Genomic DNA, 14,522 nt, shown 5'->3' on the forward strand with positions numbered 1-14,522 from the left:
TTACTGTCCTTAGTTGGAATGTGCGGGTGTCTGTGCTTTCCCAATTTCTCAAACTCTTTCAGACACTCAAAAACACAAACTAAAGTATACTAGTCCATCATCAACACATCATGTATGTCTTGACTAACTTTCTGTGTATGCGTACACAGTCGTGACTGTTTTACTGAGATTACATTGCCACATGCCACAAAACATAATTACTCAGAATTAAAGCCATGTTCTGTCATATCTTAAATCAATCAAAAGATAATTTTGGAAGTCATGCTATCAGTTAATTTTGGTTAATGATCATTTGTCTAAATCGGGATAAAAACGAAAGTTTAAGGAGAGCAGACCATGTTTATCTAATCCGGTCAATCTTATGCAAGTGTAAATAAATGGCTGCTTATGTGACACTTTTTAATTGATTATTCATTAAGTAGTCCACAAGGGCATTTAGAGCAGTTTTATGCTCAAGTCCTCTATTATAGACAGCAAGCCAAATATGTGTATTTATTTAATTTATGGATTATATTAGCACGTGAAACAAAATAACACTGCACTGCTGCACCTGTTAACCCCAAAAGTATCAGTAGGCGATTATTATCATCCTGATCGAGCCACTAGGTACCACCAGCATTGTCCAGACTGTAACCTTTGTTTCCTGTACAGGTCTAAACCTTTCCTCAGAGAAAATCTTTGTAAATAAAATTGTTTTTTCTTCAAATAAACCCCCAAATGAACCCAAAATGTGTAAATACCTTCTAAAATGTGTGTATTTTTATAATGAGGGAAAGCAAGCAAAGCTTAAGATTTTGTCTTAGAAAATATGAATGCCCTCTAGGCTTGGATTCTAGATGAGTGTGGACAGATGCTTGGGCGTGCCACTAGTGTGCATGCATATGAGTAAGAGAGCAGAGAGAGAGAGTGAGTGTATTTAAATGTATCTTCCTAAGCAAAGTGATACAATGAAAGATTTTTTTTATTTGTGCTGGTGTATCAGTGACATAATACATCAAGGCATTACCTTGGTATTTGTAAAACAAATATAAAAAAATTAAATTGTAAAATTAAAAAGGAAAAGTTATACATTGTACTATATTGATTCTTGTTCCATTTTACCACACTCTGTAATATGTTGGTACCCGCAAAAGGAATTACGAATGTACAATGTATCTGTGCAGGTAGAGGCACGAGCATTGAGCGCAAGAGCAGAGATGACTCATGATTTGATTGGCTGTAATGCGATAAGGCGGGCCGCTCGCGCACAAATCTGAAAGGTGATCCTAAAAAGAGTGAATATGAAAAAAAGACAGAATGTCTAGGGATGGACTTAGATAGCTGCGGGCGTCTGAACAAGTTTGAACTACAATACATTCACAGAAGCAAACGGTACAACCAAAGAGATGTTACATTATTCCTCTGCTCATAGACAATGAGAGGATTTCTGAAGGCTGGACGGCTGAGAGTGGGAAGACCGTTGGGACATGCTCGCGCTAGAGCAATTTGACAAATAAGAAATTTAAATACAAAATATATAATTTTTTATGTCATTCTCTAAAGAAGAAAAATAAATCCGGAATATTGAAGGCAATGTGTTATATATATGTGTGTTATATCATGTTTCACTAGAACTGCGTCGTTGACCGCTTCGCCTCGGTCTGTTGATGACCCGTATTGTAAGGTAAGAAGCCGTCAGCCGTCTAATATTAAGAGACAGCTCTAGGATCAGTGATAGAACGCTCTTGGGTCAGTAATTGAGCGCTGTATGGGCCAATGAAAGAACGCTCCAGGGACAGTAAATTTGGCGTTAGGTAGAGACAGACGACTCAGTATAGAGGCGCTAATGATTTATGAAAGTAATCCTGAGAGCAGTGGAACGCCATCGCAAGACACGGCAAGCTTTGCATATGCTCGTTTTACAAGTCTATTATGCACAACGACTCATTGTGACTTGCATGCCTGTCTGCAACTTGCTGCATGGTATTTCTATTGTCAAGTGTATTAGTGAATACTTATAAATTAAATTAAGGACCATAAATTCTTGACGATCAGAAAATTTACTCTAAAACATTTTATGCTTTGTTGGACTGTTTGACTAAATGCTATGTGATTGGGTGTGACTGTAGAATGTTGACATTTATAACTGAAAAATAATGGGCTGGTACAGTATAGATAATTCGATTCATGTGAAAAAGATCAAAGGATTGAATTGGTTTTAAAGGCCATTATTGTGAAATGATCAAAGTAAAAAAAACCTAATCTATAACGACTTGGTAATTGGTAAGTTCTTTGAACTTGTGTTTTCTGCATAAGTATACAAAGAATCCGAATTTTCACACACTGCCAAAATTGTGATTTGTGTGTTATAACTCTTCCTCATCACCATCACAGCTATTCTAAATCGCCTATTCAGGCCGAAGGGGCGGACCATGACCTCAGTTGAACTCGTGTGATTCGTCACTTTGGATATCTCACACTCAAATAGGCAAGGCCAGAGTGTCTAGGTAGGTTACCATGGACACCTGCTGAGCATGCATGCATGGCTGACGGACTGCTTGTGTTTGCTGACTGTAGGTCTGTAAATGTTAGAGTATGGCTTTTCCAAGAATGCTCCGTCGCCACTCACACAAGATTTTCATCAGAAAGAGCCAACAAGACATAATAATCCTTTCAAGAGCAATTTGACCCTTGAAGATTCCCAGCTTAAGCCACAGTGTTTGGAAGGCTACTTTCACAGTTCCTTCAGTGTTTGTTCAGTACCCTAGTCTAGTAAGTAGAGAATTTATTTTTGCATAGGACTTTATCACGTGTGTTGTCAATGTCAAGACAGATAACCTGTAACATCAGTGTATCAGTTCATAGCTTCTCAGCTGCCAGATTAGAGTGTGAAATACATATGTACTGTATTGTTGTGCATGTTGTGTGAGTATGGAAATGCCTGGAAATGTACTAATTTATACAGGCCGTTTTATGTTTCTTCTTGAAAGTCACTTTTAGATCATGATCTCTAAGCACACACAGAATCTGTAGACTGGGTTTTCACATTTTCTGCACTGATTTTGTTGGGAAATCTGCAGAATTCAGTGGAATAGATTTAAATATGTTAAATGTAGGTCTGTCACAATTGTGAGATTTGGCTGACAATTGTCAAACAAATAACTGTGATTATGATGAATAATGTTCTGTTTTAAGGCTAATATGATGATTAATTGTTTTTGTCATATTTTTTAAGGTGCATGTGTGCTTCAGACACTTAATAAGTCATTTTTAGATATTTAACTTCAAATATATAAATCAAATTATAAAACTGAGCAAATTGAAAAGCTCAACATTCACACATACCAAATATGTATATTTTTCACAGATACTTTTTTGTTGTTGTCTTAACGTTGTAAACATTGTAAACATGTAATTCTGGTTCTGTTCACTCTACCTCACTTTAAAAAGTCTTATTTCATTCCAATAGATGGCAGCAAGCAGTACAATTTCTTCTCTCTATCAAATTCCATCACAATATACAGATCTGAAACGTATGAATATTTTTGCCCTCACAAATGTGCTCGTCCATAGACATTCAGTCTAATTTTAAGTTCAAGCACCACCGTCGTTGTTTTTTGAATATCTTAGTCTCTGAGTGGACTAGAAGCTCAATCTAGGTGCCATTAGAAAGCCGAGATCACCCCCTTTGTGATGATATAACATTTTATCAATAGTCTAAACAATTGTTTTTCCTGGTGATTTGTTTAGCATGCTTTTCCTGCTGGATGGCATATTTTGTTCTGGACATCTAAGAAACAGCATTGGATCATTCAGATAAGCAAGCTCACAGACAAGTAAAAAAATGGCAAATTTTGTAGAAATCTACCTAAGGTAAAAGCTGATATAAAGGTTTTGGATATTTGAGGCTTACAGCAGCAGTGAGACTTACTGAAGTCTTATTTCACTTTGTGCTTCTTTTGAAAATCTTTCGAACTGTGTTATTAGGGCAACACATTTAACTATACAGTCACATTCCTGAGAATGAGAGCTTTCATTTGATATATGACTTGTCAATTTAGGCGTTATCGTCCTCATTATTTAAAGCATTGGTTGTGTATATTCACAGTATTCAACAATAAATGTCAATTTTAGTTATAATTGGACTTTAAATTGATGCTGTAAGCAATGATCCCATTATTATGCATAGTCCACAGGTTTATTTCTAAGGTGTTGTGGACAGTATTTTTATAGAATATTCTTTATGTTGGGATGTCTGACAGACAATGGATTGTTTTACTAAACTCTTGCAGAAGAATAAAACTTGGCTGCCATGAACTACATGTTGCGCACCCACAATAATCTTACAGGTACACATTTGAAGCACTCCGGTTACATTAGCAAATCACTGAGCTCGGGATGCACATAAGTTGTGCCCTAGATTGGAGGGTCTCTAATTATACAGTACCTCCTATTTATTTTTTGTGCATTTATCAGTTTTTTTTTAGTATTGGGCTGCCTTTAGCTTCCACATATCATCAGACGTTCAGTTGTGATGATATACATTTTTTGCATCAGTGCTAATTTGCAAATAATCATAAAACTGGTTAACCGTGTTGTTTTCTCAGATGGTAATCTCACACCACGGCATCCCTAACAGGGACTTGAAGGGTTTTTTGGAATTCCCAATGCGCTCTAAGTCCTTGTGGTGGCATAGTGACTCACCTCAATCCAGGTGGCGGAGGACGAATCTCAGTTGCCTCCGCACGTGAGTCTGTAAATCTGCACATTTTATCATGTGGCTTGTTGTGCAAGTTATCGTGGAGACAGCACTTTTGAAGGCTTCACGCTATTCTCCGCGGCATCAATGCACAACTCACCATGTGCTCAACCGAGAGCGAACAACATTATAGCAACCACAAGGAGGTTACCCCATGTGACTACCCTCCCTAGCATCTGGGCCAATTTGTTTGCTTAGGAGACCTGGCTGGAGTCGCTTAGCAAACCCTGGATTAGAACTCACGACTCCAGGGGTGGTAGTCAGCATCATTACTTGCTGAGTTACCCAGGCCCACTGACTTTAACGTTTTAAACATAAACTCCTGGCCGTCCATAGAGTTTAAAGGGTTACAAATGTATATATCAATATAAAAACAATTCTAAATAAATAAAATATGTCTCTCTTTGACACATTTGACACAAACAAACATGCTGTTGATGGCATTAATATGTTTTTTGAAATTCCCTTATTTGGGCATTAAAAATATTATTGGAATTTGAAGTGCACAATAATTGTGGTTATCTCAAATAATGACAATAATAATCACGACAGGCCTAGTTAAATGTTACATATTACTATTATAATCTCATTGGTAGCTTAATTATTATCTAAAATATTAAATTTTCTTTCTTTCTTTCTTTGGGATTTCTTTCTGAAATCCCATTGTCCATTTACAGTTTACTGCCCTCTTTCTGTTTTTGTTGTGTGTGGGAGACAGTGTGGAACGAAATAGTTAGCAGTGTGACCGAAAGGCAGTTAGGGAGCTTTGACACCCCACTGTCCTTTTGTGTTCTGGAAGGGTGACCTCTCATTCTTTAAGGGGAGTAATGTTTTTAATTTCAGTCCTGTCATTTTTCTTGCCTTTGAAACTTTGAAAAGAGTTTGGCCCATAAACACATGAAGCATCATCGATTTAGAGGGAGAAATTAGACTCACAGAATAAATCACTCATTAAAAAATGTGTGTGAAATTGGTCAACATTATATTGCGTAGATACAAGCCACTATATATAAATGTTTTTTAAACTTATTTCATCAAGTTATTCTCATTTAGTATTTAATATGGATTTTTAAAATATTGATGTCTTCATGAAGTTCATGAACTTAAGTATTTTGCCTTCACTTGTCGTTTGTCATGTGCACTATAAGCAAATCAGTCACAAACTTTATATTTAAACACGAACAATGGCTTTATATAGATCAATACTATTTGTAATTTATGTCATTGTAGGATGTATGTCGAACTTTATTTTATTAACCAGCAGAACAAGACCTTTTTACTTTGATAACCTGTAAAAATCAGCCCTGTAACATTATTTCTAAGTGTTTTATGTGTGATTCTTAAGGATAGGTTTGCTATCAGTTATGCATCGTGATACCACAAGTTCCCCATATTGAAAAAGAAGACTTGCGAACTTTATGTTAATCGTAATCATTAGACTATGCAAAAGTCTAATGATTTTTTATAGCTCTGTTTTATAATGTGGATCCAGTGCATTTCCATTGAAGCAAATACTGGTGTATTTGGTGTTTTAAGTGGATTGTAGAATGGCCTGAAAATAATTTATTCTTTTTCTTCTCCCAGCATCCACTTTATAGGGCACAAGAATGTGTCTGTAAATCTGCAGTCTTTTAAATAAAGCTACTCACCAAATAGCTTTATTTTGTTGTATAATAAAAAAAGTCAGGACAGAAATCTGTTTTAATTGGGTTTGAATGCAAAAAAGAAAAGAAAAGTCTTTCATGTCATATTATGCAAATAGTGCAGGGAATGATGCCGGTCTCAATAGAAATGCTCTCTTGACCCCAGGTGTGCTGTGACACACCCCCTCAATGAATTCTGTAACCACAGGTGTGAGAGAGAGACCGACGGAATGCATAAAATATAGACAAAGTGAGTGAGAGGCTGCAATAGGCAATCTGGCAATTTAAACTCAAGCATGCCTTGGTCAGGATGCTTATAAAAGCTGTATAATTACCCTCTCATGAACCACATTATGACTGTGCCCTTATAATTATTGCAACACTAAAACAAAGACAGACGGATTTCTTGTGTGCAGCTGCAATAGGGTTCATTAACATTGAAGTAGATAAAAAGAAAAAATCTGAGGTGACAGATCATTTGATTTAATTAATGGCACAATAAAAAAAAAGGAATAATTTCATTGGATATTTTCACTCAGCTGACAAAAAAAGAATAGAGCTATTCAGCCGTGACGTCAATTTGTAAGCAAACCCGGAAGTCTAATTCGCCATGGTTTTTGTAATTAGGTTTTTGATCTAAGTATTACTTGACGATACATGGATGTTTTGTTCTACAATATAAATTTCACTTCCGGGTTTGTGGACTACAACCTGAACAGCTCTATTGGTGTAGGTGGTGTGATGGTTTAGGTCCGGTTTTTATCCCTTTATGTGTGTGTTCTGGATAGACATACCTTTTAAGATGCATTACGGTTAAGGGGAACTGGATATTTTGAAAGTGGCTTAAAATATTCATGTAGTGGCTTTTTTGAGACCTTGAATAATGAAAGCAAGTTTAACAGGCAACTAGGCCTAAAAGTCATCACTATAAAGTAAAAAGTTTGTCCCCCCCCCCCCCGCACAGACACGAAGAGACACCAGAAAAATAATCCAATACACACAATTACCCATTTATGCTTCTCTGACTCAGATATTTGAAGATTTAATGATGTACATATGTTTTTTTTTTGAGTGCTTCTCTATGTCTGCAAGTTTTTAACTTTGTGTCCAGATATGGAACACCATTTTCTCTTGATAGAAAATAAAAAACAGACCAATCTGCTGGAAATATATTTTAAAAATGCCATCTTTGAAGACAACACTCAGCATAAGCTTCATGTTTACACTGCCTGCTTTTTCCACTGCTGCTGCTGGAGAAGAACAGAATGTTATTCAGAATGTGCTTTCCTCATGAAAGTGAAAAAATTACATAAAAGTGTTTGTTTCAGAGAATATATGTTTGTGTTTAATATAGACAGACAAACAGTATTATTTTAGTATTGTTGAATGAAGGGCTTAAGACACCTGACTGCTGAATTAGAGTGTCCTCTTAATTTCAGCACCAGTGCAACAGAAGCGTGTATAAGTGTGTACATGTTTTAATACTATGGCTTTTATCATACAATAGCATACTATTATGGGTAATAGTAGTCTGTTACATCTGTAATCATAATAGCAATATAACAGTTTTCTTTTAATTGAATGGCCTTTTCTAAAATGTATTCATTGGGTTTTTGTAAAGTTACCCACTATAGAACTGCTTTTCAAACTTGCACTGACTCCTCTTACTCTGAGTCTTTGCTCTTTATTTGGTGATGTTGCAAGTCCCACCTTGCTTGGCTTTGTTTAAATCTGTTTCAGCCTTTGCCAGAAGTTTATGGTAAAGGCATTAATTTCACCTGGTGTAGGAACATGTTACACTACTACTGAAACAGTACAGTATTGCAAACTGAACTATTATTGTGGGTTTTTTTGATGACTGTGCGTTTCATGTTTTTTCTCTTTGTGTGTATGTGTATGTCATTATATAGCATCTGAAAATGGGGTGCTTGCACCAATGGACTCTGCTAGTTGCTGTATTGCTGTATTTACCATCACGGTCTACAGCTCAAGGTAAAGCTTCACATACGTACACTTATGTGCAAATAATGTACCGTCAGCCTTGTATCAGTATAGTCTTGCATCATCCTGAAGGAATTATTTTACGATAACAACTGGGTGATTGTACATTATTTTGCTTATTACATGGCTACTAACCGAATAAATAAATAAATGGACATGAAACATTGATTTGTATTGAAATTATGCAATCATGTGAGAGGATAGAAATCGATTTGTGTCCGATTTGTGATATAGTTCTGTTGGTGTTTATTCAGTAAATAATTACCGTCTGACTGCTCATTATCCAGTTTATTACAAGACAACTTGCCAAATAAATAAATAAATTTACATAAAACATTGATTTGAGTTAAAATTATTATATTGTCTTTCTTGTAGAGATCGCACAGTAATCCAAGAAGTAACAAAGTTGACTACAATACACGGATGTTCGGTATAATTTGTCTTATTCCCAGGATGTGCAGTTCTTATTCAGACCAGAGACCTGTGTAATAAAGACCAATACAATAAATATTATTTTACATGCTGCACATACAGCACAGAGTAGAGGATACATTTTCATTCTGGGCTATTTGTCATCATGTCCAATCAAGTCTGCTGCAGCTTTCTTTGCTACCTTAAGGGGAAGTAATGCAGCCGGTGAGACACTTACAGCCATGGATCTGATGATTGGTAGTAGACTGGGCTGTGCCAGCTGCTGAGTAAATAGCCCCAGCTGCTTTGTTCACTAACATAAATGCCTTTACAGAATGGGTGGTGAGATGTCACTTCCTGTGTCTTTTAATCCCCCACTGAATACCTAAATTGAAAAGGCCACAGATGTGAATGTGTATAGTAAGATTCATTACTGTTAAATTACCGTGAGATAAAAGAGTATTGGACCAAAGCAGAAATAGACTATAATTTGACAAATTTTTTGGTTCCACTAATCTAATTTTGGCTCCACTGATGAAAACGTCATGGTTACTGTTGTAACCTCCATTCCCCGATGGAAGGAACGAGACGTTGTGTCGATTGTAGTTACACAAGAGGTCTATTTGAGAGCCTTGTGTACCCCTGAACTTGAGAAAATGCCAATGTCAAGTTGGCAGACAGAATTTTCATGCCCCGTCCCCGGACATACAAGTATAAAGGGGGGCAGGGGAGCAAGGTTTTCACTGAGGAGCCGAGAATACGTTACGAGAATTAGTGACACAAGGGGTCCCACTTCAAAACGCCAGGCACTACCCGTGTTACATGTCGAGCCAGGTGCAAGCAGGCTGCTGCGGGCTTGAAGTAGCTGGGTCAGCTGCATGTAACCCTCCCCTACGCCCTCACTAAAAGGTGTCATATTTCTCTTAGGTTCCCAGTACCCGTACGGGAACAGGCGAACATTTCTCTTTCTATGTTTCTCGTCATAGAGTTAAAAAGCGGCTAGGGCTATCTTAACGCTATAGATGTGTCGGGGAAGGCATCCTTTCCCGTTCCGATTCTTTCAGGGGGAATAGGCCCTGCGGAGACAACGACCTGCCCAGACTGGGGGAGGTAACTCATGGCCAATACACACGGGGGTTGTCAAGCCACCCGTTGACATGGTGTGGTGGTAGATCCTGCCTGACAAGGGAGGAATTTCTACAGACAGAGTGACCGAGACTGCCCAAGGGAGATGCGGGCCCTGCCAGCAGGGGGACCGTAACTTGGAAAATCATCACAGGGAGTTGCCTGAAGCGGGAACTATGCCTGTGGAGCCCAAGCCCAACATGGAGCACTCGACTCGTGGTGGGTCTGGTGGCGAATTCCTCTGCTGAATCCGCGGCCAGGATTTAGGGTTAGGGAGGAAGAGCGTCCAGGAAGCGAGAGCTTACTGGCTAATCTGGGAGAGAATAGGCCTGGGTGTGATAGGCTAGGGAAATAGCATCAACAACCCAATGAGCTAACCTCTGTTTGGAGACGGCATTCCCTTTCTGCCATCCACCAAAGCAGACAAAGAGCTGCTCAGAACCCTGCGTGCGGTCCATGTAGCACATAACGGACACAGCAATGCACATAATGGACACAGCAATGAAGAGGTTGGGTCTGCCACCTCCCGGGGCAGCGCTTGAATGGGGTCGTCCTCAATCCCATGGGAAGATGGAGAGACGCGGGGGGTGGCTGGAGTGGCGTTTTTTTTGAGAAACGAAAGCCAAGACCGCAACGTTGCCATGGTCATGTAAGCACATGAACCATCCACAAACACTGCCTCAGTGTGATCGCTGCCCAGGCACATGAGTCAGCGTTTATGACCGTCGGATCCGGCGAGATACCGGCCACATCCAGGAACTACACAGCGGTGGAAGGGCATCTTTAAAAAGACGCGTCCTGAAAAGGACGTTCAACGCTCGCTCGTGTATGTTGCTTTTTACCAGAAAAAACTCTTTTAGAGGAGAATAAATTATTTTAGAGAAATCAAACTCTTTTAGGAGAGAAGCGCTGTCGAAGTGCCCAGGGGCAGAGCCTGTACAGCGTGCAGAGAGGAGAAAGCCGTTGGAATGCGCCGTCAGATCCAACAGAAAGCTCTCTTACAGAACTGGCTGAAGCAGTCATGACACACAGCTCGCTGATCACACAACCGTTCGGCTCCTAAGAAAAAATCTGTCTGACATTCGCTCCCCGCTCCCTTTTATACCTGTATGTCCAGGGGCGGAGCATGCAAATTCTGTCTGCCAACTTGACATTGGCCTTTTCTCAAGTTCAGAAGTATGCGAGGCTCTCAGAAGAGACCCTTTGTGTCACTACAATCGACACAATGTCGAGTGAGTGACAGAAGGGGAACATTTTGTATCGTATCAATGAAAGAAACCCACATATCCAGTCCTAATAGGTTTATAAATTGGATTTACCATTTATAGAAATGAAAAGGGATATTAAAATGATAATGGGAACAGTGGTGCATATTTCTTTGGTTGCGTCAGTATTAAAGAAAACATTTTCTGTTTGCAGGCCAGTGCAATAATGTTGGTGCTGCAGATATTGTTTTCCTGGTAGATGGATCATCTAGCATTGGCCGGGCAAATTTTTTGCTGGTGAAGAGTTTCATGGCAGGGATTGTCAAACCATTCGCCAGGGCAGTAGGACCCAATGGCATCCGCTTTGGAGCCGTACAGTACAGTGATACTGCCAGGTCTGTGGAAGTGTACAGTATGTGCTTGTGTGTGTTGTCAGGATTACAATGTAAAGACTTAATGAATGAAGGTTTAAGCTTGTTAGTGTATTTGATTATTGTATGGTAATGTATTTTATCACTATCAGGGTGGAATTTACCTTCAGTACATATCTGAATGGCACTGAGCTTATAACTGCCATAGAGAATATCAACTATAAAGGTGGAAACACACGCACTGGGGCTGGCCTCAAATACATTGCAGATAACTTCTTCAGGCCTGCCTCTATCAGAGATGTACCCAAGGTGAGCTGGTTAGTTTTGAGTGTGCTAGTTATTTTATTTTTGCCCTTTGAGTAATGGTGAAGTTGGAAAGTATTATGGCAAATTGTAGAACTTGATCATGACATTTTGACACCAACCATGTGTAACTCAATTTTGGTATCGGAATCGTCCATTAAAAGTAAAAGTAAAATTAACTATTATGAATAATTTAATTTAATTGTCTCATCAGTCAGTTTTTCACCCCTTTAGATCACTATTCTCATTACTGATGGTAAATCACAGGACTATGTGCAGGAACCCTCTCAAAAACTACGTAGTCTAGGAGTCAAACTATTTGCAGTGGGTAAGAACTGCTTGTGCATGTGTGTGTGAATTATTTTAAACTACACATCAGATTATCTATATGCTATGGATTCAGTGAGGGCAGTTGTTGTATTATTAATTATTGTTGTTTATTACTCCCTGTCTGTCTGTATGTTTCAGGTATAAAGAGTGCAGATCCAAATGAGCTAAATCTTATTGCTTCTCCTCCACAAAGTGAATTCATCTCACAGATTGGGAACTTTAAAGCTCTCAGTTCATTGCTGCCCCTAGTATCTCCACGTGTCTGTACAACAAGTGGAGGCTCTTATCTCAGTGATGGTAAGTCGAACACACAGACACACACACACACACACACACACACACACACACACACACACACACACACACACACACACACACACACACACACACACATTGGTGTTAGGACTAACCATAAATGTAATGATTTTTATACTGTACAAACTATAGATTCTATCCCCTAACCCTACCCCTAAACCTAGTGCCCACACTTTTGTTACATTTTATCTTTACAATGTTGAATTGAAAGTTGATTGATGGTAAACAACGCCTTCTAAATGAACCCGATGTTTTGTTTCTCCTTTAGAAGCATTCAGTGGTCCATCAGATTTGCAGTTTTCAAGTGAGACCACTGATTCGCTGAGATTTCAATGGACGTCTGCAGGAGGGCCTGTGAGTGGCTACGTGGTTCAGTACAGGCCCCTGTCTGGCTTGGGCCAACCGATCACAGCAGAGCTCCGACAGGTGAGAAGAACATTTATTTGTAGTATGTATGATGTGTCGATATATCAATGTGGATTTCAGAGGATGCCTTCAAGTTACAGTATTTAAATATAAGAGTAATAAAGAAAGAAAGAAAATACAGAGCTGGACATGTTTGTTATTATAAGAAGTGCAACATCTTTCATGAATTGAACTGTGTTGCACGCCACCACCAATCATATGAGTAACATGTTTTACCACCTGAAGATGAAGCTTGCAAGAGTACTATGAAAGCAAGAAGTGCTCTGCATGCAGAAGTCTAGTTACAGTAAGCATAAATTAAATTGCCATGAAAAAGACTATACCAATGTTCAATAAATAATTAAATATGATAATGATGATTAAAAAAATATCCATCAAGTAGGCTACCAAAATGTTTGTTGAAGCAGTGAAGCAGCTGTCAGTCTTATCATTCATTTGTTATAAATAATCTTTTGGTCGCATCCAACAATTTCCAAATAAAGACCATAATCAATTAAAAAAATATTTAATTCATTAAAGTATATTATCAGAAATTAAGAATTACCACATGGTTTTTAAATATAAAAACCTTTTTGTGTGTGTGTTTATTTTCCAGCAAATATAACTATATTGTGATGTATACTGTAATATTGAATTACTCATACCATGATTTAATATTTTTTTAGTCATACTGCCAGCCCCTAGCTTGGAGTGAGACCCCTTCTGTTCAATCACGATTGTGTCCTTGAGCCAGACATATAACCACACTCTGCATGTTATCTACAGCCAGTGCTGGGGAGTAACGGAATACATTTAATGGGAATACGGATTTAAAATTCAAAATATAAGTAACTGTATTTCACTACAGTTACAATTTAAATAATTGGTAATTAGAATACAGTTACATGCAAAAAGTATTTTGATTAATGAAGCGATTACTTTGCATTTTATTGTCATTTGTTTAATTTAATATTTAGTCCTTTCAGATGGAAAACATTTATACATATAACTGATGTGATCAAAGTGCATTTGAACAGCGGTGAAACACTTTCTTATGGTGTTTTACAGTCAAAACATTGGGGTGGGTGGGTCAGCCACTAATCGCAGGGTTGGCGGTTCGATTCCCGGCCCACACGACTCCACATGCCGAAGTATCCTTGGGCAAGACTGAACCCCAAGTTGCTCCCAATGGAAGGCTAGTGCCTTGCATGGCAGCTCTGCCGCCATTGGTGTATGAATGTGTGTGTGAATGGGTGATAGTGTAAAGTGCTTTGAATACCGTTAAGGTTAAAAAGGTGCTATATACCATTTACCATTCATATGAGCAGACTTTGAAGTAATCTTGGAGAAGAAGAAATACAACACTGCATAAGATATTTAGGTTTTTCAGAGAATGTATTTTTAACATGTGTATTTAGTCTGACTGTACTGGCAGAGTTTTTATAGTCAAAACAAGTGGAAAAATCTACCAGTGCTGAAGAAGTAATCCAAAGTATTTAGAATACATTACTGACCTTGAGTAATCAATGGAATAAATTACAAATGACATTTTACAGCATGTATTCTGTAATCTGTAGTTGAATACATTTCAAAGGTAACCCTCCCAGCCCTGTCTACAGCTTTGTGACAGCTATTCTGACAGAGAGGTGGCAGTGTGAGGCAACTGGAGCATGCT

The 14,522-nt window shown here is 38.4% G+C and overlaps 1 protein-coding gene across 6 annotated transcripts in view; it reads left to right on the forward strand.

Annotated features, from left to right (window-relative positions):
• Positions 1-1,387: 1,387 nt before the first annotated feature.
• The window catches only part of LOC127646429 (collagen alpha-1(VII) chain-like), a 103,789-nt gene continuing 90,654 nt past the window's right edge, over positions 1,388-14,522 (forward strand). For 5 of the 6 annotated variants that reach the window (XM_052130075.1, XM_052130076.1, XM_052130077.1 and 2 more), the window contains exons 1-7: positions 1,388-1,663; positions 8,292-8,373; positions 11,338-11,518; positions 11,647-11,803; positions 12,032-12,125; positions 12,266-12,424; positions 12,711-12,868. In XM_052130075.1, coding sequence (XP_051986035.1) covers positions 1,586-1,663; positions 8,292-8,373; positions 11,338-11,518; positions 11,647-11,803; positions 12,032-12,125; positions 12,266-12,424; positions 12,711-12,868 — 909 coding nt within the window. In that variant the 5' untranslated portion in view covers positions 1,388-1,585. Of the gene's footprint in view, positions 1,664-2,373; positions 2,487-8,291; positions 8,374-11,337; positions 11,519-11,646; positions 11,804-12,031; positions 12,126-12,265; positions 12,425-12,710; positions 12,869-14,522 lie in introns of all 6 variants that reach the window. The other variant, XM_052130080.1, reaches the window with a different exon arrangement.

The sequence above is a fragment of the Xyrauchen texanus genome, chromosome 7 (genome assembly GCF_025860055.1).
Source record: "Xyrauchen texanus isolate HMW12.3.18 chromosome 7, RBS_HiC_50CHRs, whole genome shotgun sequence".
Lineage (NCBI taxonomy): Eukaryota > Metazoa > Chordata > Actinopteri > Cypriniformes > Catostomidae > Xyrauchen > Xyrauchen texanus.